The sequence below is a fragment of the Kogia breviceps genome, chromosome 10 (genome assembly GCF_026419965.1).
Source record: "Kogia breviceps isolate mKogBre1 chromosome 10, mKogBre1 haplotype 1, whole genome shotgun sequence".
NCBI lineage: Eukaryota > Metazoa > Chordata > Mammalia > Artiodactyla > Physeteridae > Kogia > Kogia breviceps.
In genome coordinates, this window is record NC_081319.1 from 68370993 (window position 1) to 68396347 (window position 25355).

The 25355-nt window shown below is 54.7% G+C and overlaps 1 protein-coding gene across 1 annotated transcript in view; it reads right to left on the bottom strand.

Annotated features, from left to right (window-relative positions):
• Positions 1 to 25355, bottom strand: part of GRM4 (glutamate metabotropic receptor 4) — a 115029-nt gene that overhangs the window by 22901 nt on the left and 66773 nt on the right. Inside the window, 3 exon segments of the mRNA XM_067006046.1 lie at positions 10117 to 10257; positions 12400 to 12554; positions 15464 to 15599. Of these exon segments, the coding sequence (XP_066862147.1) occupies positions 10117 to 10257; positions 12400 to 12554; positions 15464 to 15599 (432 nt within the window).

The window sequence follows — 25355 nt, forward strand, 5'->3', positions numbered from 1 at the left end:
CCTGGGGCACCACACCCACAGGTTCAAGTCCACACGTGTAATCGGCATAGGTGTGTGGACATACCACACACATCTACACACATATAAACCTGCACCTACATACAAATGTGCAAACATACACACTGGTTTTCATCCCTTGTGCAAACTTCCAGGGAGCAGGATAAGAGGGTCCTAGGATGCCCCCTGCCCAGGGAGAGCTGTCTAGTGTGTGGTTCTACCCTGGACCAGCCATATGACCCTGGTCAAGTAAAATTTACATCCCCCAGATGTAAATCCAGGGTAATAATACTTACCTTGAGGGGCCACTGAGAGGATTCTAGGAGGCGCAGACATAAAACACACAGCATCATGCCTTACACATAGTGCTCTCTAAGCCTCTGTTTTCCTCTCCTCCCTGACACTTCCTCGCGGATAACTCCCCATGCCCGGAGTCCTCCACCCCAGCCCTGGGCCGCCCCTCCATCCTGTCTGCAGCCTGGCACATGCTGGATCTTCCCAGACCCCCAAAAGATGAGCGTGGGGTGCCCACCCCACAGACAGGGGCTCAGGTCAGCTCACCCACTGACACTCAGATGGGGGAGGAAGCTGCCACCTGTGCTTCCTGGCCAGTCGCCCTCTTTCCTGACTCTGCCTGTGGCTGAGCCATTCTCCTCGTCACCTCCCTGGAACACGCAGGCCTTTCTGAGCGTCGCTGAGTCCTGCTCCGGAGGCCAGGTTCCACCACCCCGGCATCCCCAGAAGTCACAGAGCAGGCTCCCCTTCTTCAGCCCCATTCACACCACAGTGTCTGCCAGCCCCTCCCCTTGAACTTTCAACCTCCATCAAGCCACCTGCTTTCTGGGTAGGGCACCTCTAAACAACTCAGCCTGGTCCCCCCACCCCTAGATCTTTTCCGCCAAACTCCGCCACAGCTCTCCACCAACTCCCGTCCTGGGGAACCCTGAGCCAGCCCCAGTGTCTTGGGGGGTTAGGGGTGGGGGCCCGTAACGGTCACCCCCTCGGGGGCGGGGAGGTGAAGGGTCTTGCCCAGCAGCGGGGGCAGGGGGTGATGGCTCCTGACTCTCTCCCAGGGGCTCTCTTTCTGGCTCTCAGTGGTGGTACAGCCCAGGGCTCCCCGAACTTGAGCCAGCCTTAGGCCCCTTTTGAAGGAAAACAATTCTGTCCCAGGATGATCCTAGGATGAATATGGCCCCAGGATGAAAATACTGACATCAGAGGCTGAAGCCCTGGCAGTGACAGCTACTTCCAACTGCAAATGATCACAGGAGCAGAGAAGTTGTCTTTGCAATCTGTAAAGACCGCTTTCAGAAGGCCATCGAATGAAAATGCCAAGTTCAAGAATCATCATGGAACTCCTAGGTCCCTGAGAGTCTGACCTCAAGAACATATCCCCAGATGTCCACAGACCCTAGTTCAAGAAACAGGATGTGGACGTCCGGCCAGATGGGAGCAGCTTGACACCCCACCCCCCATTCAGCCTCTCACTGGCCTGCCGAGTTGCTTAGCATCTCTGAGCTTCGATCCCCTTGTCTGTAATGAGGTCAGCTCCCAGGACCATTAGAGAAGAGTGATACCTGCAGCAGAAGCCACACTCGGCACCTGCACAGGCCAGCTCCCAGGGAAGGCCGTTCTCTACCCCTCACTGGTTCTGCCCAGCCCAGGGGCCTGGGCTTAGCTCTCCCAGTCAGGGTCAGACTGGGGCCAGGGGTGAAGGGGAGGCAGCTCGCGGGGCCGAAGTCACAGCCAACCCCCCATGTGTATGCCTCTTCTCCCCCATCACCCAGCCATGTTCCTTTTCCTTCCAGGAGCATCTAGTTTTTCCTCTACTGGATCTTTGCTGTCAACATAGAAATATGTTTTAATTTCTTCCATTTAAACAGAAACCCTTTCTTGACCCCACTTTTCCCCCAGCTAGCATCCCTCTCTCCCTGTTTACAACAAAACTTCTCAGAAGTGTTGTCCTTACTCACTGTCATCAATTTCTCTCCTCCATTTTTCTCCTGACCAACCCCAGTCTGGGTTTTACACCCTCTCCCAGGAATCTCCACGTGGCTAAGCCTGACCCTCCACGCCCCCCATCTCAGTGCACCACCAAGAACCTCAGAGTCATCGTTGATTTTCTGTCATCTTTCACTCACCTCAAATCCTTTAGCAAACTCTGAGGCCACACTGAAAAGGTGATAAAGAATCAGACTCCTTCTCACCATCTCCATGGCCACCACCTGCTCCAAGTTCCCATCACCTCCCACCTGGACTACAGCCCTGGCCCCTAACTGATCTCCAGCTCTGCCCTCACCCCCATCTCTGCTCCGGGAGGCAGCCAGAGTGAGCCCATTATAACATAAATCTGAACACGTTAATCCTTTTTCAAACCCTGCCATGGCCTTGTCTCATTTGGCAGTAAAAGACTAAATCCTTACAAATTGCCTACAAGGCCCACAGACCTGTGCCACCCCACCCCACCTCTCGGACCTCATCTCCTACCTGTTGATCTCTCTGCTCCAACCACATGGGTCTCCTCACTGCTCCCCAGACCTGCCAGGCCTGAGCCTACCTCGGGGCCTTTGCACATGCTGTGCCCTCTGCCTGGCATGCTCTTTCCCAGTCACCTTCCCGGTGAGGACTTCTGACCTCCTGATTTAAAGGTGCAACATCCCTAGTCTCCCAGAACTCTCCAGGAGGCCTCCTGGATCTGTCCTCTCTGGTCTCATGATTAAGCTCCCTGGAGGCCCTCAGCTCTGACTACTGGGACCACACCATCATGTACCACCTTGTCTCCAAGGCCATATCATCTCCCACCTGCAGGGGGAGCCCCACAGGGCAGGTCTGTCCCCCTCGCAGAGCCAAGCACAGGGCTGGGGACACAGTCAGTCTCTGAGTAAATGCCAGCTGAACTGAGTAAGAAACAGCACTGAGGGGAAGGGCTCGGGACCCCTGTGGCCACCAAGTAGCTGACGGCTTGGGCAAATGTGAGTTCCTCTAATAAGTGGCACAACCTGGCACATAGTAGGTAATCCCAAATGTGGGTCTTCCTTCCTTTCCCCAGGTTCCTTTAGGAATGCGGAGGTGAAAAGAGCCACAAAGCCAGGCTGGAATAGCCAGAGGGCCCTGGGGCTGGGACATCAGGGGCCTGAGGCAGGACATGCCTGGAGCCAGATGGCCAGGGTTCAGATCCCAGCTCTGCCATTTACTACCTGTATGACCCTGGGAAAGTCTTTAACTTCTCTGTGCCTCGGTTTTTTCATCTGTAAAATGGGTTGCTGTGAAAAGCGAATGCAAAACACTAAAACAGACCTTGACATGTAATAAATGCTATATAAATATCAGCTGTTATTATTGTTATTGCTGCTAGCACAGGCTGGGTGATCAGCATCTCCCCACACATCCCCAGCTGCCATGCGGCCACCCTCCCTCTCAGAACTCCCGGCCCCTAGGAGCAGCAGGCAGTAAATTTCTCCTATATCCTCGTAAACCAGGCCTTCCTCCACTCAGCCATCACCTGGCTGGCAGTCCTGTCAAAAAGACGGATGCCACATCTGCCTTGTTTACAGCTTTAATTCCCAAGCCCTGCTCTGCGGGCTCCTGGGGAGGGGGCCAGGAGAGGAGGTGGGAGGTGGGCACTGCCCTCCCGCAGGCCTTGACAGCTGCAGAGACGCCCTGCTCCGTGACCTCTATCTTGCTCAGGTGTGGAGCAGCCCGCAGGCCATCTTCTAGTGCTTCCGGCAGATCACCTCCACTCCTTCTCTGGGAAAACATGAGAGAGTCAGCTCTGCTAGGGACAGGGCTCTGGGGGATGGAAGTGGGAAGTATGATCCCCATTTTACAGATGAGGAAACTGAGGCCTCAGACCTGCCCCAGGTCGCACGGCTAGGAAGTGGCAGCACTAGGATTCACACACAGTTCAGGGGGACTCTCACAGTTGTGTATTTGAGAAAGAATGGGTGCCCACGACCACTTGCCACTTTGAGACACACCAGCCCAGTCTCCAACTGCCAGTATCTGCCACTCTTCTGAGACTCTCTGGCCACAGAAGCCCTCTTTGCCAGCCATTTGGCATCTGGAGGCACTGAGGAATCAACACCCTCTGGGAACAGCCAGCAATGATTGACGGGAGTTGGTGTACACACACCCCAGCTCCCTCACACCTCCAGTGGGATGACTGCCAGGCGTGCTCCTTTCTGTCTCCAGAGCCCCCGGGGGAGTAAAGCTCCAGCTGTTCGCAGTGGTAACCTGCTTGGTATCACACCCTTTATGTCTGCCTTCCCTCCCCTACGAACGTTTCCTGGGATTCTCTCCCAAAGAAACGGCTGGCTCTCAATTCCTTGTCTTGAGGAGAATTCAACTTTTTTTCTTCTTGGCCGTGCTGCACAGCTTGTGGGATCCTAGCTCCCCAACCAGGGATCGAACCCGAGCTCTTGGCAGTGAAAGTGCGGAGTCCTAACCACCAGACCACCAGGGAACTCCTGCGGGGAATTCAACTTAACACAGCCTTGAAGGATGGATTGGATCCTCCCAAGTGTAAGACCGCAGCATGAGAAGGTCCTTCCCACCCTCTGAGAAGGTCATCAGGCCCGTCTGTTGCCCTGGGGAGGGAAGGTATGGACTTGGCAGAGCAAAGGGCAGGGGAACACAGGAGTGGCCCTCGCTCATGCTGAGATCATGGGCAGGGCCTGAGGGACTGAGGCAGGCAGAGGCTGGCTACTGAAACTGTTAGCACTGAGGGGACCACAGTGGGCCCACCCAGTGTGGATGGGCAGGCAGCCTGGAAGAAGTGAGGGTGAAGCTAGGCTCAGGAGACAGAGTGAGGCAAGTGGAGAGAATACAGGGCTAGCTTAGGGCAAGCTGAGGGCAAGCTGAGGGCAAGCGAGAGGGTGGCTGGGGGCGTGGGAGGAAAGGAAGGGGGAGAGGCAGGTGGGGCACCAGCTGGAGAGCCAGGCTGCCTGGGTATGAATCCAGCTCTGCCAATTCTCTAGCACTGCAATGTTCACAAATCACCTCGGCGTCCTCTTCTGTAAAATGGATGCAACACTTGTGACAGCCTATACCACCCACCCTCAGGATGGTGTCCTCCCTCCCCAGCAGGGATCCTACAACCGACAGAATCCTTATGGCAGACTTGAGCTGTTAAATTACCCAGTTGCAGGTAAATCCCACCTCTCCCACTCCCTCTCTATCAACAGCAACCACCATTTTATCAGCGCTGATCATACACATCCTTTTTGAGCCAGCTTCTTCATACTCTTCAAACACATCACCAATCCTCCCAACAACCCATTTTGAGATGGGTGGTGACTTCCCTGCCTTCTCTGAGACTCAGAGAGGTTAAATAACACGTCCAAGGTCACACAGCAGGGAGGAGGCAGAGTCGGACCCAGACCCTGACACGTTGACAGGTGCCCGGTCCAGAGCCCATATTCCATAGGTGTTACCCCAGTCCTACTGGCCTAAGGGACAAGCTCAGCTCAAACCTGGGTGGGGCCATGAGAGCCAGAGCTGCCTCTCCATCACGCAGGGTGGGTCTGAGGTCCCACAAACATTCCCAGCAGCTCCCCTACCCCTCACTTCACCCAGAGATGGACGGGCTCACTGTGCCTGACGTGGGGCCACCCGAGGACACTTACCAGCCTCTGCTGGGGCTTCAGATGCAGCGAGAAGGATCCAGGTCAGCTGGAATATGCTGTCCTTCCACCCCTCCCTGTGACACACACCCCAAGCTCATTCCAGGCTCTGATGCTTTGCTCACACCTTCCCCACTGCCTGGGGTGCACACCGTCACCCCTTCTATCACCCACCTCTTCTTCTGAGGCAGTGGTTCCCATACTTGGCTGCACAGTAAACCACAGGGGCACCTTTTAAAAATCCTGATGCCCAGGTGGTACCCAGGGCCAATTACATCAGAATGTCTGGGTCAGCATTTGAAAAGATCCCCAGGTGTATCAATTTACATCCCCACCAGCAGTGCAAGAGTGTTCCCTTTTCTCCACACCCTCTCCAGCATTTATTGTTTCTAGATTTTTTGATGATGGCCATTCTGACTGGTGTGAGATGATATCTCATTGTAGTTTTGATTTGCATTTCTCTAATGATTAATGATGTTGAGCATTCTCTCATGTGTTTGTTGGCAATCTGTATATCTTCTTTGGAGAAATGTCTATTTAGGTCTTCTGCCCATTTTGGATTGGGTTGTTTGTTTTTTTATTACTGAGCTGCATGAGTTGCTTATAAATTTTGAAGATTAATCCTTTGTCAGTTGCTTCATTTGCAACTATTTTCTCCCATTCTGAGGGTTGTCTTTTGGTCTCGTTTATGGTATCCTTTGCTGTGCAAAAGCTTTTAAGTTTCATTAGGTCCCATTTGTTTATTTTTGTTTTTATTTCTCTAGGAGGTGGGTCAAAAAGGATCTTGCTTTGATTTATGTCATAGAGTGTTCTGCCTATGTTTTCCTCTAAGAGTTTGATAGTGTCTGGCCTTACACTTAGGTCTTTAACCCATTTTGAGTTTATTTTTGTGTACGGTGTTAGGGAGTGTTCTAATTTCATACTTTTACATGTACCTGTCCAGTTTTCCCAGCACCACTTATTGAAGAGGCTGTCTTTTCTCCACTGTATATTCTTGCCTCCTTTATCAAAGATAAGGTGACCATATGTGTGGGGGTTTATCTCTGGGCTTTCTATTCTGTTCCATTGATCTATATTTCTGTTTTTGTGCCAGTACCACACTATCTTGATTACTGTAGCTTTGTAGTATAGTCTGAAGTCAGGGAGCCCGATTCCTCCAGCTCCATTTTTCGTTCTCAAGATTGCTTTGGCTATTCAGGATCTTTTGTCTTTCCATATAAATTGTGAAATGGTGGGAATGTAAATTGATACAGCCACTATGGAGAACAGTATGGAGGTTCCTTAAAAAACTACAAATAGAACTACCATACGACCCAGCAATCCCACTACTGGGCATATGCCCTGAGAAAATCATAATTCAAAAAGAGTCATGTACCAAAATGTTCATTGCAGCACTATTTACAATAGCCAGGACATGGAAGCAACCTAACATGTCCATCAACAGGTGAATGGATAAAGAAGATGTGGCACATATATACAATGGAATATTACTCAGCTATAAAAAGAAATGAAACTGAGTTATTTGTAGTGAGGTGGATGGACCTAGAGTCTGTCATACAGAGTGAAGTAAGTCAGAAGGAGAAAAACAAATAATGTATGTTAACACATATATATGGAATCTAAGAAAAAAAATGTCATGAAGAGACTAGAGGTAGGACGGGAATAAAACACAGACCTACTAGAGCATGGACTTGAGGATGTGGGGAGGGGGAAGGGTAAGCTGTGACGAAGTGAGAGAGTGGCATGGACATATATACACTACCAAACGTAGGGTGGATAGCTAGTGGGAAGCAGCCGCATGGCACAGGGAGATCAGCTAGGTGGTTTGTGACCACCTAGAGGGATGGGATAGGGAGGGTGGGAGGGAGGGAGGCACAAGAGGGAAGAGATATGGGAACATATGTATATGTATAACTGATTCACTTTGTTGTAAAGCAGAAACTAACACACCACTGTAAAGCAATTATACTCCAATAAAGATGTTTTAAAAAAAAGATCCCCAGGTGATTCGATGTGAACAAAGCTGCTCTTGCCCGAGGTTCCCAGCCCTAAATACACATAAAATCCACTGGGAGAGCTTGAAAAACAATCCACTCCTGAGGTTCTGCTTAGTGGTCTGGGGGTGGGGCCCTAGTAGAGCTCTAAAAGTTCTAGGTGATTCTGATGCACAGCCACGCTTGAGCACCACCCTCCTCCAGTTCACCAAGTGCCTACAATCAGCTTTCTCACCTGCATCCCCAGACACCCTCTGGGCTGGCTCACCACCAATCCCATTTCTCAGATGAGAAAGCTAAGGTCCTGACAGGGTACAGTTGACCTCAGGTTCCCAGTGAGCCTCTACACTCTCCTGAATCCTGATCAAGCCCTCCTTCCCCACCTGCTCTGACAGCCCACACACCTCCCTGAGGTCATCTAGAGAGGTGCCCGCCCCCACCAGTTCACCAGCAACTGGGGAGTCCTGATGAGGACAGGGAGTCTGCAAAGAGCTTACAGGGACTGACCAAGGCCTTCTCCCTGCCTGCCCCTCCCAGACCAAGAGGAGACTCCAGAAAGCCCCTCTCCCTTGGCGAGCCAGACACAGGGGCCGAGATGCCCCCTTATCCATGTTGCCCCCACTTTCAGTCTCACCCATCCCCATCTCCAAGCCAGGTCTCATGACCTATAATCAGGGTGAACATACAATCTTCCATCCCCACTTGGGCACTTTTGAGAATAAAAGGGGATGCTCTCAATAATTATGCCAGGAAAAGAGAAGTAAACAGGATGCTCCTACCCATGAGGGCCCAGCCTCCCATGCCCAGGCATGTTTGTACTTCTTACACCTTTGTTGTGATTACTGCCTCATAAAGACCTTTGCTGTGCAGCCTTGGACAAGTTGCTTGACCTCTCTGATTCTCCATAGCCTCCATAATATGGGGGTCATAAGAGCCCCTAGAGTTGTTGTGAGGATGAAATGAGATGATGTTGTTAAAATGTCTGGAACATAGCAAATGCATAGTAAAGAGTGGTGTTTATGGTTATTAGCTCACCCAAGAACGTCGCCCCTACGTAAGACAGACGTGCACATATATACCTTCTCTTTTAGACACTCATGTACATACACAGTCACATACAGTCACACACACAAGGGTGTACACACACTGCTGCCTACACCCACAGGAGTTTGCCTCCACCCTCAGGGGACACCCACAGTCCTAAGTAGCCACGATTGCCCTGGCCACCAGAGGTCAGCATGCTCCCCACCGGCCCACCCACCTCACCATGCTCCCTCCTCCCCTGGCCCTAGCGGACCAACCCCCCTGCCCCCAACTGCCAGTGATTCCATGCAGCATGTCCCTGCGGCTGATCCAGTGGCCCTTGCTCATCTGGCCCTCTGCCCGAGCTGCACCCATCAGTCCAGGAGACTATAAGAGGGAGTTCATCATCCTTGCATGGCCACCACTCACGGTTGAGGGGTACACAGAGCCCTCCCAATGTCCTTGACGCCAGGTCCTGCTGCAGAGCTACCCAGACAAAGAGCGCACAAGGACCCACATCCAACTGTATCAAAGGTGAACGCGCCAAAATGGCTACCGTAGGGGTCTGAGGGCCTAGAGCTCAGACCTGGGTCCACATCCTGCTCCACCACCTTTCATCTGCGGGAACTCAGGTCCCTTTACTTACCTTCTCTGAGCCTCTGTTTTCCAATCTGTAAAACAGACCCATCGTGCCATCCTCCCATGGCTCATTCCCTGTCCTTTTCAGGACTCTGCTGAAATGTTACCTTGTAGGTAGGCCATCCTCTTTCTTATCTATTTTGTTTCTACTGCACTTTTTCCTTCTGACATAGTCTATAGTTTACTTACGTATCTTGTTTATTGTCTGTCTCCCCATTAAAATAAAAACTCCAAGAGCTTTTTGGCTCTTTCATTCACTGCTATATCCATGGTGCTTAGAAAAGGGCCAGGGAGTGGGAGTCAAACTGGTGTCTGCTGAGTGACTGTGGGAACCTGGAGGGATTAGAGATGGTTTCTGTAAAGTGCTCAGACCGGTGAGCGTTAGGATTCACAGGGCAGCTGGGATCAGTCAGTTCTGTGGGCTTGCCATAGGGGCGTCCAGATGAAGCCCAAGGTGAGCAGCCAGACGGCACCTCTGCCCAGACCCAGGAGCCCCTTCCCCTACTCAGCAGCGTCCTACGGCTGAGAGATCACCGAGGTTTCAGCTACCCTTACGCCCACCCACCGGCAAAGGCCCTGGTGTCAGACCTTGAGTCAGTCCTGGCCCTGACGCCTCTGGCCCCACCACCTTAGGGCTCCGCCCCTTCTGGCCCCCAACTCCACCCTCAGGCACCACCGCCTGGGCCCCTGGACACTGCTACTCCTGCAGCAGTGTCCAGTAGCCACCACCCACCCCACTTGACACTCTCAGCCTTCTCCCCCATAGCCCCACCCCCTCAGGGCCCACCCTGGCCCCGCCCCCTGAGGCTCAGTCCCATGCCCCGCCCCACGCGCGTGCTCACTGGTGCACTTCTTGACATGGCTGCCTTTCTTGAGCGCGTGGCGGCTCAACTTGCAATGGAAGTTGTCCTCCCAGAACTCAGCAAACCAGATGTTGCGCCGGTTGTTGTCCAGCGTGCGGCTGGAGAAGTAGCGGTCGAAGCCTGACAGGGAACCAGGATGTCAGGACCTCGCGCCTCCCTTCCCCACCCGCCCCCTCCCCTTCCCGCTTCCCGCAGCTTTCATGTGGCCCAGGCAGAGGGAGGCAGAAGGGAAGAGCACATCCTCGGATCCAGGGCTCAGCCGGAAAAAACAAAATGTGGACCATTTCATTTTCTTCACAATGAAAAGAGTTGTATTAAATTCCAGGGAGAGCCTGTGTAATCTTACAACTGCTTCCTTTATGGAAGAAATACAGGATGAGGGTGTTTCTGCTGCTTCTTAACCACCAAAATGGTAACAGGGGGCCTCTTTGAGAAGGAGTCACCTGGGGGCCCTGAGATTAGAGCAGAGAAGCTGGTGGGGGGCAGGCACCCAATCCTGGAAGCACCCGAGCATTCTAGTTTTGAAGAGGAGACCGGACCAGAGAGTGTAGGGAATGACCCAGGTCACACAGATACGATGGGGAGCTGGATCTTCCTCCTTCCAGTCCAGAACTTCCCCATCACTGACAGAGGCAGCCTCCTTCTCCAAATGCTCCTAAGGGCTTACCCACTCTGCTCTAAGCCTAGAAAACCCCATCCCAGGGTAGGCAGGCTGGTGAGTGAATATCACCTTCTCTCTCCTACCAGTGTCCCTTCTGTATATATGATCATTCGGTGTCACGGGCACAGTTGTCTGACTGTCGGAGCTGCCAGGGAGGTGCTGGCACTGGTGGGCGACTGGCCTTAGAGCAGAGTTTCTCAACCTTGACCCATTGACACTAGGCCCGATCATTCTTTGCTGGGGTGGGGGGCTGGAGCCGCAGGGGCTTGTCCTGTACATTTCAGGATATCGAGCAACATCCCTGGCCTCTACCCACTAGATGCCAGAAGCCTCACTCCCTAATTGTGACAACCGAAAATGTCTCCAAACATTGCCAAACGTCCCTTGGGGATCAAAATCACCCCCAGGTGAGAACCACTGCTCTAAAGGCTCCTCTAATGTCCCAGAGAAAAAAGGGATTTGTCTGGCAAGTCCAGGGTTCAGGTCCCAGTTCGGCCACTTAATAGCAAGTGAGTGTCACTTACTGCCACTACATGTCACTAAACCTCTCTGATCCTTAAATGTATTCACCCACTAAATGTGGATAAAAGTTTCTTTTGGGGTTGCAGGGAAGATTGAATGAGATGTCTGTAAGGGGCCTGGCATTTGCGGGTACCAAGAGCCATAGTTATTGTTATTTTGTGTTTATTATGGCTTGAGGCCGAGAGGGGAGGTGTGGAAACTTCTTCGGCCTATGCTTCTTCTGCCTCAGGGTGGGCAGAAGGCACGGCAGTGTGACCCACATCCCTCCCCTGCTCAGGCCTCGGTCTCTTGGAAGGTTTGGTGGAAGCAGATGTCCGCAGGTCTTTCCACCTTTCCATCAATGCTGGATTCTATTGAGCGGAGCAAGAGAAGGAGAGAAGGCCCTGGGAGCCTGCCTCCCCCATGGGGAGGACAGTGAGGTCCCTGCCAAACTGAGCCATTAATAGGAACTTCACGCCTCACGCACAGCAAGGTTCTGGCCAGAGCAATCTGTTCCTGCCCAGGGTGACTGGGTTCTGCCCCAAGAGGGAGGGATGCCAGCAGGGCAAGCGCAACCCCTGCCCCCACAACCAGGGCCCGCCAGACCCAGGCGGGCTCTGCAGGGAGGCCCCTGCCCTCTGGCATGGCACCTTCTTCTCGTAGCTTGCTGGCAGCTCCCGGCCTCGTTCTGGCAGAGCATGCGCTCCAGGCAGGGCAGGGAGGGATCTCACCTCCTCTATACCAGATGGGAGAAGGGATGAGAGTATATAGGGATGAAGGAGAGTCCTTGATAAATGAGCCTCCTATACTTGCCACCATCTCCCACATCCACAAATATCTGAGACGGAAGGAAGAAAGGTCCTGAATCTGGATTTGAATTCTGCTGGGTTAAGAGTGGCCAGAAAGGCTTCCTATCCCAGAACCCGAGCACAAAGAAGCTGTGAGCCAAGGAAGAGGAAAGACAGGATGCAGGAAGACGAGGAGCGGGAGAGGAAGGGCATGGAGCAACGATAAGAAGGAACCATCGGGGTGACACTGATAGCGGTGGTGGATGGTGCCGGGTGAGGGCGGCAGGCGTGCCGTCGGGCTGCCGGGCCTACCTCGCACGGACATCCTCTTGGGGAGGATAGTGACGGCACCCTCGGCCACCTCCTCCAGGTGCAGCACAGGGGCGATCTTGGAGCCCCAGCTGTCCGAGCCCATCCAGAAGAAGTGGCCAGTCTGGTTGGCCTTCTGGGCTGCCTCCAGCACACGCCTGTGGGAACACGCACCAGCCCAGCCCAACCCAGCCGTGTCTGCCCACGCGGCTGCCGCCACCCTGGCCACACCTGCCCTTGGCTGACCCCCTTCCCCGAGGCCCACACCTGTCCCCCTCCCAGCCTGTGCCTGGATCCCCCATCCTGACCCACATGAGCCCAGGGCCCATAGCCACCCCAGCACCCATGTCGTACCCACAGGCCCACAGTTCCCTGCTGCCCTGGCCCACGCGTGCCCATAGGCCCACAGCTTCCCCCTCACCCATACGGCACCCCTAGCCCCTGTCTGTCTCCCAGACCCACTCCTGTCCCCTAGGGCTACCTCAGTCCCTGCAAAGACCACAGCTGTTTCCCTCAGTTTGGACCTGCCCCACGTCTGACTCAGGGCCCCAGAACCACATCTGCCCAGGCTCTGTCCTCTCAGGTACATGCCACCCTGGTCCTAAGCCCAGACCCACATCCCTTGGCCCTTTCTCACATTTATATCCACTGTCTCTCTCTCTCACACACACCACCCACTACACCCTTCCCCCTCTGCATGCCACCTCCTTCTGTGCCAAAAGTCCAGGGGCTTCAAAGAGCTGCTCCCCACACCCTCCTGGATGGATGAAGGGGTGCAGGCAGCCAGGGCCTCACCCCTCCCCAGGCCCACAGTGACAGTGGTCCTAGTCAAGTCAGGGGCCCTGGAGCCCAGCACAGGGCCCAGCCCACAGGAGGCTTTCAGTCAGTGCTTAACAGATGCTTGAACTAAGTGGCCCCTCAGAGACATCTAGGAGGAGAAAAATAGGAAGGACTGGGCAGAATTCTCCCAAAGCACCTCCTTCCACGGGGAGAGACTGGAGCAAGCAACTTGCTCAAGATCACACAGCGAGAGGCCAGGATACTAAAAACTGTCCAGGCCCTTCCCATGGACAAGGCCAGGACAGACTCCGGGGCTTGGGGTGGCTGCTGCGCCTGCGCAGGAGGTGGCCAGCTGGGGCAGGACCGCCTGGGGCTGCCAGGGAGAGACATGTTTCCCAGCCCTGGGGCCCACACCTGCCCTCCTCCATCATCTCCTGATGGACATTCCCAGACCCCCAAAGCTGCCGCAGCCCAGGCAGGGCCCAGTAATTGTAGGTGAGGCTGGTCTCAGAACCCACACCACAGCCTATTAATACCTGCCTGCATCCGGCCAGCCAGAGATGACCAGAGCTGCCAAGACACCATCTCTGTAGTCACCTGGGTTTATTTTTACTTCTGTTTGCTTCTGAAATGCCTGTGGATTTCCAGAAATGCACCCCCCTCCCTCACACATCCCCAGCCCCCCGCAGCTGCTCAGGGAGTCAGTCTCAGGCCCTTCCCCCTCTCCCCCAGGGGCCTCTTCTCTGGGACATGTGGCACCTTTATCCTCCCCTCCCCGCGTGTGGGTCCATCAGAGCCGCACGGGAGGCCTGGAGTGGGGTACGTCCCGGGGTGCAGTGGGACCCAAGTAGTGCTGGGCTCTGGGGTGGGAGTGGGGGCAAGGGGGCAGAGACTTGTGACTGCAGAGAGGGAAAGAGCTCAGAAGGAGCCTCTCCTGCCCCAGTTGCCAGTGGACCTGTGGCAGTAGGAATTTAGGGGACCTGAAAGCTTTGAGGGGGTCAGGAGCAGCCTCTGTTTTCAGCTTGGAGGTGCCAGATGGATCCTGAGGACTCCCACGCCCTGGTCCTTCGAGGCCTGAGAAACACCTATTAGAGCTGGTCCTTGTGGCTTTTGAGGCCTTAATGACCTTCCCGAACTTCCCCCTCCACCCCTCCAGGGACCCGGCAATGTCTCCTGGAGGGATATCTGTTTTGCTGAAACTCAGGAGTCCAGGATGGGGTCTTCACAAGTGGGAAAGAGTGCTAGAAAGAATGCGACCCAGAGAGGATGCTGGTTAGCAATGGGGAGGGGGATGCACGGGGGACGGACAGGGCAGGCTGGGCTAGGCAGGTGGGCAGGTCGACCGGAGGGCACAGCAGGCTCTGACAGCTCAGGCCAACTATCTGAGGGAGGAGGCCTGGGGAGAACCACATCTCCTCTGCCAGCCAGACTCTGAGCAGGGGCTGTATCTCCCACTGAGACTAGGGAATCAAGGAGGCTGGCCCCTCTTGGCCCTAACATACAGTCTCAGAGGGGTAGTAGTGAGAGAAAAGGCAGGAAGAAGGGAAGTGGGTTAGGAAGGGTGCTCAGGGGTCACCTTTTAAGGGCACCTGAGTTTCTGACCTGCGACTCAGGACCCAGGGGCAGATGTGCAGAGAGGTGGGGTGGTCCAGGGTTTCTGTACTGCATGGTTCTGGCACCTGCCCCCAATCTGCAGATGTGGAGACTGAGGACCAGGGAGGGGAATATACTGCCCACAGTGAGTGTGTGCCCAAATCAGGACTAAAACCTCAGCCCAGGCCTCCTCCCACTACTCTGAGCTCACCGAAGAAAGGAGGGAGGGGCTGAGAGTTAGCCAACCTTGCCAGCCTCTGCTCTAAGCCACTTATGCACATTCCTGCATTCAATACTCAAGCAACACCATCAAGCAAGCATAATTAGCTTCTCTTTTTTAAAAAAAGCAGAATAGAAGCCCTGAGAGGTTGAGAAACTTGCCTGAGGTCACACAGCTAGTAGGAAGGAGAGCAGGCGAGGAACCTAGGTGCTCTGACCCCAAGCCCATGGCCTTAGACCCTCTGTAAAAGTACCTGCTTACCATCCCCAGTTGGTAGAATGGATGCAGGAAACAGCGAGGGGAAGGGGAGCCCATTAGCAATAGCCTGTGCCCCAGCCAGAAGGGTCTCCCCACCACTCACTCACTGGCCCACCCCATCTCTCTGGACCCCAGGGTGGGTCAGGCTTGCCTAGGAAGGTTTCCAGCAGGGATCCCCAGCTCCCAAGCCCCGCCCCAAGCCCCACCTGCCCTCACCTGATATCATCCTCATTGGCAAAGATGATGACTGCCCTGGCATTCGAGGTCTCCAGGAGGCGCCGGATGACCTTGTCGAACTCCCCAGGCTTGGGTTCCCGTGGTATCTTGACCGACTGGGCAATGCACACACCCCCTGCAAGAAGGGCACCAGTCAGCTTGGGGCAGACAGAGTCTCTCCCCCAAACCACACTCCTGGGGGCTGCTCACAGTCCTGTAGCCTGACTCTTAGATCCCAGGTCCCCATCTCTGGGCACGCGCTGTGCAGTCAGAATAGCCACAGTGGGATTTTCGGCTCCACAACTCACAAGCTTGGTGACCCTGGACATGTCACTTAGGTTCTCTGTGCCTCAGTTTTCATACATAAAATAGGTTGTTAGCAAGAGGCAATGCAGCATTGTGCTTAAAGCTAGACTGCCTGCATTCAAATCTCAGCTCTGCTACTTACCGCTGTGTGATCTCAGGTTGGTTACTGAACCTCTCTGTGCCTCAAATACATCACCTATAAAATGAAGATAATAATACTACCTATTTCATAGAGCTGTTATAAAGCTAAGTGTGCTCATGCATATAAATACAATAATATCTGGCACATAGTAAGTGCTCAGTAAACATTGGTTCTTTTCGATGTAACCACCTCATAAGGCTTTTTGGAGGAGTAAATCTGAGAACGAGAGCAAATTGCCCACCCTGGGCCATTAGTGCCTCTGGTATCCACATCCACACACACCAACCAGGGCTCTTGTCCCCGGGCCCCATGCTCATCAACAGGCCCCTTGGTAAGAGCAGTGCACATGGATGCTGACTCGTGCCCACACATCCTGGGCAGCAATGCTGCAAACCCAGCTACAGTCCTCATCCAGGTCTTCCCAGGTTCCCTTCCAGGAACCCACAGGCCACTCAGTGTGTAAGTCTCTCCAGCTCCCACCCTGGCCTGGCAGGGTGCCTTGATACTCGAGGCCCCGCCCATCTTATTTGTGATCAGATTCCTAGCAGGGAGCTCAGGAGAGCCCTGGAAGGTCATTCTAACCGGAGTGCTTTGGGTGGAGGGACTGGAAGAGCTCTGATTGGGGTCAGAAGGTCTTTAGGGGCCCTCCTGTCACTACTTCTTCTCTGGGCCACCACCTACCTGGCTGGGTCCTGGGGGAGGGGACCCAGGGCCTATGTGCCTCTCAAGCTCATGCCTCTGCAAGAAGCCCAGCCCCCAAGTCTGAAGGAGCCAGGATGCAGTGAACACACCCCAGAATTCACAGCCAGGGCATTTGGCTCACAGAAACCCTGGGAGTGCTTTCCACTTCACCCAGCCAGTCCCCAGCCTCAGACGTGTCTCTCCAGTGCTGGCGGGTGACAGGTATCATATGCGTGTATTTCAATCTCCCCTCATCTCCTGCTACAAAAGCACTGTGGACCACTGTTTCTATCAACTGCATTTGACAGATGAGGAAGCCGAGGCTCAGAAAAGAGAAGTGGTTTACCCAAAGCCACACAATTCCCTGCCCTACTGAGGTACAGAATGGGGGGCCTCCAGGGAGTAAGACCCCCCCAGGACCCCAGGTGGCAGAGTCAGGGCTCAGCTGATGGAAAGACATGAGGGATTACTCTTGATGAAAGCAGATCCTTCATCTGAGACCATTACCTTCCTCTGGGTCCCACTCAAGGGTCTCAGCCCAACTCCACCTCACACAAGAGCCCTTTAGGGCCTAGCCAAACTACCCACCTTGGGCACCCCCGAGCCTTTGAATGGCTTCTCTGTCCAGGCCGGGGTCACCTGAGCCTTCTGTGCAGACTCCACGCACCTCTGCACGGAGGACTGGCTGCAAGGGGCTCCCAGCGCAGGGAGATGTAACACACCCACCTGCCCCCCCAGGAAAGGTGCCAGCACCCAGCTCCACCCAAGGAGGGCCCTCTACTCCTGAGCATAGGTGGCAACCAGGGAAGGCTGCCCAAGGGCGGTGACCCTGAGCTGGGTCTTAGCAGGAGGAGGTGCAAGCAGCTGGGGGGGTGGGGCATTCTGGGAGAACAAGGTACTCACACTAGAATGGGGGCTGCTCTGTGCCAGGCACCTGCAAGGCCTGGAGCCACACGACACAGACACATTCTCACATCGCCAGGAAAGTAGACCCCCTAGTTCTCTGCACCAGGCAAGGTAGCCACGGCCCTCTGCCCCCTGCCCTGACCAGCACCCACCTCCCTTACTTTCTGCCACTTCCGTACAGACCAAGCTCCTCAAGACCTCCTAAGACACCCAAAGAAGCCCCAAGCACAGGAGAAAAGCAGGTCTACCAGGGGCTCATGGGGGAGGGAGAGAAGGAGAGAAGGAGGGAGGGTCTGGGGGCAGGATGGGGCCCCTCCGGTCCCGGCTCACAGAGAGAGCCCAGGGAGCCAGTCTGCGGCCCACAGTGCTGGCTCTACCCTAACAGAGGCCCGGCAGACACTCAGCTCCCAGCTAAACCCTCCATATGGTTCCTTTCCAGTTAGAAATTGGGCCAATTGCTACATTCCCCCCCCAATCAGGGGAGACAGATGGACAAGAGGAGGAGGCTGGCTGAGGGGTTAGGATGTGCCACCTGGCTCCAGGAGGGAGGAGGGGGCCAAGGGGCAGAGGAGTGGCAGGCATAGAATAGGAGTTAATTGTTCTCAAGGAGGGAGAAACTTTTAGATTAAGTCATATTTCTGGGCAATGCTCCCCTAAGAAGTTCCATAGGATGGCCCCACCTGACACGCCAGGGTATATCTTGCAGGCTTCGTTTTGCTGGTGAAAGAAAAATTAGGTGACCACAGCTCGGTCAGCTCAAATGTGAGCGAGTCACAAGGTACTCGAGATGAGAGCTGGTCTGAGCGGGATGCGATATTCTTACAACCACAAGGGTCGGGGGACTGGAGGGGAGTTTGGGGGTTTATGCAGAGCTTAATACCAGTGAACGTTTATAAAGCGCCTAATGCCTTTGAATATTATTCTGCATATTTTGCATGGATTCACTCAACTGAGGTCAGTATCATCAGCACAGCTCCAATTTAGAGATGAGGACGCAGAAATGCAGAGAGGTTAAGTGGCTTCCCCAAGGTCACACAGTCAGGCACAGAGTGGGGTTTGAATGCAGGTTGTCTGGCTCCTGAGACCACCCCTTCGCCCAGTCCAATGTGTCACGACCGGTCATGTGGAGTCAGGGACCACCCGGGACCCGTAAATATGGCTGGGCACAGGGCTTACCCTGGGCTAAGTACCACTGGTGTCAGTGGCCCCACAGTGAGAAACCAAGTGTCTCCACGGCCCTCCTGACCTCATGCCACAGCCAGAGAGGACTGGAGTGGCCCAAGAGGGACCGCATTTACTAAGCACCCACGGCATGTCTGGCACTCAGTGAATCCTCACACAACCTGGGGCAGGGGCTAATGGCCCCATCTTACAGATGTGGAAACTGAGGCTCAGAGGTGCTAAGTAGCCTGATGGAGGTCACATGGGCGGTCAGTGGGTCTGTAATCCAGGTCTGTGTCCAGAGCCTCCCTCCAGCAGAGAAAGGGAAGGCCCCAGTTGCTGGGTCTCTGTTAACCCCCATCTCCTGCAGCCCCTCCCCACCCCTGGGAAGATCCCAAGTCTCATGCCAAGCCTTCCAGCCCTCCCATGTCCAGCCCCTACCTCTGCAGCCCCATCACTGTGGGGACCATGACTAGCACTCCCCTGGTACACCCACTTCAAACCCCTCCACCAGGGTGGGGGCAATTCTCTGCACCCCTCCTCCTTTACCACAAGGACTCTCTCTTTGGATTAAAAAAAAAAAAAATCCATGAGTCCATACTGAGAGCAAATATAATCAAATTAAACCCAAACAGCGAGGAACAAGCCCATGCCCTATCCCTGCACAGAAGCTGGAACCCTCCACCTGTCCCAGGCTCCAGGAACAGGATTATAAGAAGGGGGGCATGAAGGAGTCTGGGGTTCCTCGTGGCTCCCCTAGGCCTTCCTGGGTCACCCTTGGCAAGCCCCTCACCCCACACACAGCCCCAGCCCCCTGTCCAGCACCAGTTGCCACATGCCAGCTACAAGCTCCACCGTCCGCCCAGCCAGTGCCTCCGTGCAGGGCCAGGGGCAGGAAGCCACAGGCACTTGCCAGGAGCCTCTGAGTGCCTGGGGGCAGTAGGGACCTTGGAGAGCTCCTGGCCCAAGTGCTCTGGGAACAAGGAGACTGAGGGCAGACTGCACCAGGGGGTCTAGAATCCTACAAGCCAGCGTGTCCCCCTCCACAACCTTCCCAGAGAAAGTCACACACGGGTGCAAGGGAACGTGCCCAAAGACAGTCACTGTGGCGCTGTTTGAAACAGCAAAAAAATGGAAACCACTTAAATATTTTACAACAGGGCTTCCCTGGTGGTGCAGTGGTTGAGAGTCCGCCTGCCGATGCAAGGGACACAGGTTTGTGTCCTGGTCCGGGAAGATCCCACATGCCGCGGAGCGGCTGGGCCCGTGAGCCGTGGCCGCTGAGCCTGAGCGTCTGGAGCCTGTGCTCCGCAATGGGAGAGGCCACAACAGTGAGAGGCCCGCATACCGGAAAAAAAAAAAAAAAAATTTACAACAGAAGAATGGCTAATCTGTGGTGTGTTTGCACAATGGAATATTATGTAGCTAATTTTCATAAAACAGCTCTCATGTCTCAGCACGACAAAAACCCTGAAAACATAAAGTTGGCTGATAAAGCAAAGTGCAGCAGAATCTGTCCCATTTATGTAGAAATTAAAAGCCACATATAATAAGATTTATTCTGTATGGACACACACATATATATGAGCAAAAGCTGCATGAAGGCAGATTTGGTCTGTTGTATGCACTGTGATCTCCCAGTGCCTGGCACACATTCGGTGCTCCATAAATGCTTGCTGAATGACTAAACGGGGACAAGAAGGGAACTCATCCCCTTCAGAGTCGTGGGTAGAGGGTACCTCAAGGGAGGCAGGGATGGAACAAGATTGAGGGCTCCGTGAAAGGGCTTCCAGGCAATCCCCATTTTATTTCTTGAAAAACAAAAATCAGAAGCAAATACAAGATGTAAAGATGTAAATGCTTAGTAAATGTGGACCCCAGAACCCAGGCCAGACCAAACTTTCAGACACTAGTGACACATTCAGTCCCTGTGTGCGCTGCCCTGAGCCTCTTTGTTCATCCATGACACAGGGTCACTCGGCAACTCCCAGCCCAGTGGAATCCATAGGACACTGGAGGGGAAGCACATGGGGAGCCCACATGGGGCTGCTCTCCTCCTGCTGGTCATCTGGCTCCCAAAATCCTACCTCCCCCTGAGGACAGGCTCTTTCCTGGCCAGCCCTCCCCGGCACTGGAACCCTGCGCCTCCCCCAGGCTCCAGGCACCTGCCCTGACTTGAACGTGACATGGAGACTCCACTAGTGAAACTTGATATGGGTTTCCTCTAGTATTTTGTGGTCTCTGCACCCTTTCCATTTGCAGTCTGGTGACCTTTCCCGGTGTTCTCTGGGTCCAGCCAATATATCTGTGTCAGTGTCTGCCTCCAGCTGCACTCTCCAAGGGCAGGGCCGGTTCTGAGTGTTTGTTTATTCATTTGTTCATTCATTCATTCATTCATTCATTCATTCATTCAAGAAGTGTCCTGCTGGGCTTCCCTGGTGGCGCAGTGGTTGAGAATCCGCCTGCTGATGCAGGGGACTCGGGTTTGTGCCCCGGTCCGGGAAGATCCCACATGCCGTGGAGCGGCTGGGCCTGTGAGCCATGGTCGCTGAGCCTGTGCTCCGCAACGGGAGAGTCCACAACAGTGAGAGGCCCGCGTATCGCAAAAAAAAAAAGAAGTGTCCTGCTCAGTTCCTGGCACATTTGGTCCTTAAGAAACAATAGCAAGTAGGGACTGCCCTAGTGTCACAGTGGTTAAGAATCCACCTGCCAATGCAGGTGACACGGGTTCGAGCCCTGCTCCGGGAAGATCCCACAGGCTGCGGAGCAACTAAGCCTGTGGGCCACATCTACTGAGCCTGCGCTCTAGAGCCCGCAAGCCACAACTACTGAGCCTGCAAGCCACAACTACTGAAGCCCACATGCCTAGAGCCCGTGCTCCGCCACAAGAGAAGCCACCACAATGAGAAGCCCGTGCACCGCAACGAAGAGTAGCCCCCACTCGCCGCAACTAGAGAAAGCCCGAGTGCAGCAACAAAGACCCTACGTAGCCATAAATAAATAAATAAATAGATAGATAAATAAATAAATTTTTTTAAAAAAGAAAGAAACAATAGCAAGTAAAACCCCTTCCTTGGGAGCTCAGTCTAGCTGGGAAGCAAGACAGGAAGAGAGAGCGACCAGCCCCAGGAGGGGCTCAGGAGACAGCACTGCTGGCCACACTGGTGGTGGGGAAGGCCCCCTGGGTGCCAGGCCCACTGCACGCTTCCCCAGACATCAGCCATCCAACAACGCACCCTGTCCTGCATGCTACCGCTGCTTTTCCTTCACTGAGTCAACAAGTGTTTACTGAGCACCGTTTAGATGCTGGGATGCAGCCGCAAGGAGGACAGAGCCCCTCCTCCCATACAGCTCTCATTGCAGGGCAGAGGAGGAAACAAGTGGAGTGAAATGATGGAGGGAGGCTGGGGGCTGCATCCTAGGGGGCAGGGAGGCTGCAGATGTGGACTCTACTCAGACATTTTTCCAGGAGCTACTGCCTGGCCTGAGAGCCAGGAATTGAAGACACTTTGGACTTGTAAATTCCACCTGCAAGTGAGAGATAGCTGCTGAAATGCCCTCATTTTTCTACCCTTTGCTGCGTGGAATTGTCCACACTTGGCTCCCTCCATCAGCACAGATGACCCAGGGAGCTTATTTGAGGGCAGGGCCACGGAGACCTGCAGGCACTAAGGACTCAGCGGGGGGGGGGGGGGGGGTCATCAGCCCAGTTTCCCGCCTGATGTGTCTCCCTAACGTCCTGGTGGACTCGGGTTATACCAAGTAGATCACTGCACCTGTGCTCAGCTTCCTTCTTCTCTTGGCACTTCCCTATCCCCCGCGGACGGCTCTCTCCACTCCACCCATCTAAATAAGTCCTCCCCATTCGCTCCAAGCAGCCCCCAGATTCCCCTGCCTTCACGACATGCCAACTTGTGGGCTGAGCCTAGCCCGGTAGCCCAGAGCAGGCAAAAAGAAAAAGCCTCCTCCTGGAGCAGCCCACTTATGCCTAAGCTCACCCCAGGTAGGGGGCAATCGGGGACCTGGGCTCCCCTGTGCCTTCCCAGAGCCCTCAGCCACATCCTCCAGGCTTGGGAATCCTCTTGTTGCCCCATCCTTCATTCTCTCACTCACCAAGAGACCTACCCTCGCCAGGAAGCAGCTAAGCAGCCAGCCCGCAGGCAGTGGACAGCGAGGTGACCCAGACAGGGCACTGTGTCCACAGCTCCAAAGCCCTCTTGCTCTAACACCCAGGGCCCTGGGATCACATTCTGCAACCCAGGCTGTTCCCTCATCCCAAGCAGCAGCCCGAGCTCTGGGCTCCAGACCAAGGGGGAGAAAATCCTCCTCCAGAGCGTCAAGCAATTTCCCTGCAGACAAACAGTGCAGGAGGCCAGCAAGACTGGGCTCTTCTCCTCTCTCTCTTTCCCTTTTCTTTTTCTTTCTTCCTTCCTTCCTTTCTTTTTTTTTTGTCTTTTTAAATTTAAAAAGGGAGAAAAACAATGAAAGACAAATCCTAGGAAATCAAGTGGAAAAAATCTACGTTATGGCAAAATGTGAAGGCAACAAATTGCAACATGGAGAGAAAGTGGGGATTGTTAACAACCCAAGGGGGTCCCCCAGGCTCTGCTAGGTTCTTGCCAGAAAGGGAGTTGGGGGGAAGGCATGAAGGAGGCTGGGAGTTACCCTGGACTGTATGGCCTCACACACACACACATGCACATACACGCACACACAGAGGTCTTTCTCCCTGGTCCTCCCTTCTTTCCCTCCCACTCCAAATCCAGGCCCTCTCCCCAAACCTGCTCTCAGGAAAGGGAGTTACTCAGCGGGCTCAGTGACTAACATGGTGTTACTTTTGTTTTCAACCAGGAAGGAAGTCCTTGTCTAAGTAAATGGAGCCATATGGCAGATTCCAGGCAGCAGAGCTGTGGCTAAAAGGGCGTCTGAGGTCAGGAAGGCACCCAGGCCCTGAGCGAATGCTCCCTAACCTGTGGCTCTCCAGGGTGAGTGGGGCTGGGGGGCACAGAGAGGGGTGAACCCGCACTCTGGCTGGCTCTGACTCCACAGAGGGCTTGAGGGCTCTCCGGGAGGCAGCTCAAGCCTGGTTCACGGCCACCATCCCCGTCTGCTCCACTCCCGGCCCGACTCCCCACCCTCCGGTGTCCACTCCAGCCTCTTTCTAAAGCACAAATCCCTCTGCAACCTTTGGTGGTTCCCCACCCATGCGTGCGTGTGTGCGCGCGCGTGTGTGTGTGTGTGTGTGTGTGTGTGACATTCAAGGCCACATCTCCTCCTCAGGTCTGGCCCCTACAAAAATCTACCATCTGACCACATCTGCTGCCCCAACAGGCCTTAGCAGAGGCTGTTCCCTCGGCCAGCCCTTCCCTTGCTGGGCCCCAGTTTCTCCTCAGTGCTTGTCTCTCCACCCCATCCCTCATGGGGCCCAGCACACATGCTGTGCCTGCTCGGGTCAGGCAGTGACCCATGCTTGCCGGTTGAATGAGTCACTGAGTACCCGAATGACAGGGATGGGAGGGCTGGCGGGGCAGGAGCCGCTGGCACGGGCAAAGGGGCAGAGGCTCTGTAGGAATCTGAGGTAGCCACCTGCTCAAACCTTCCCACTTCCTTTGGGAACCTCCCTGACCCCCAAAGCCCACTATGAGCTCGCCTCTGAGCCACCACCTGCTCACACGGAGTGCCCGAATGTCTGCATGCACAGGCTCTGGGCACCCACTTTGTGCCGGGCTCTGGGCTGCAAAGCTTATCCATGCACAGCGCCTGCAGGACACACTGGTGAGCTCCAAGTACACATGGTGCTGAGCGCCATGCACACCGGGACCTCTCTCTCAGTCCTGCCTTCTGTTGGGAATTTACTCCTCCACCTAGATGCAAATTCCTTGCTACGAGCGCTCAAGAAATGCACATGCAAAAGGACAAGTGGAAAAGTATAAGATAGCCATGCAAACTGGCCAGGTCCCAAGGGCCCAGAGCCAAAGATAGCTGGGCCAGTAGAGAAGGTAATGAGGGCAGGGTGACTCCAGCCCTGTGGACATGGTGGGCCCACTGTGAGAGATTTGGCTGGAGCCAGGAAGACCCAGGTACCAAGGGACAATGAGGGCGAAACCGTCACTCCGGTTTCCCACCTGCAGGTGTCTCCCTGATATACCCCATCAAAGGTTTGTGCAAAGCGTGGATACTGCACCTGCTCTCAGCTTTCCCCTCCCCTCCGGTCTGAGACAGAGGGGAAGATGTCTGCTCCACTGCTTCCTGGCTGTGTGACTTTGGACAAGTCACTTAGCCTCTCTGAGCATCAGGCTTCCCATCAGTAAAATGGGAAAAAAGCCCGGTGGGGCTGGAGTGAGGGTCAAATGCGATGGTGTTTGTGAAGGCTTGGGTTGGCCTCCTGGAGCCAAAGCCGCTGGGGAGCAAGTCCTAGTGGGGGTGGGGGCTGCTGAGGCAGGGGGGCAGGGACCTCCTCACCCAGCTCAGGTCAGGATCCAGGGCTGGTGAGAGATGCTCTGGGGACCAGAGACACCAGCTGAAACTGAGAGCCGTCCCCAGGGACAGAGTGCTGGGCAGAACCTGAGGCCTTAGCCTAGAGGCCCAGGGACTGTCAAGGCAGGACACACATCCTTTCTTTCCTGAGCACGCTCAGCTCATCTCCCCACCCCTGCATCACTCCCAGCCCCGCCCCGCCACACACACGTGGTGACA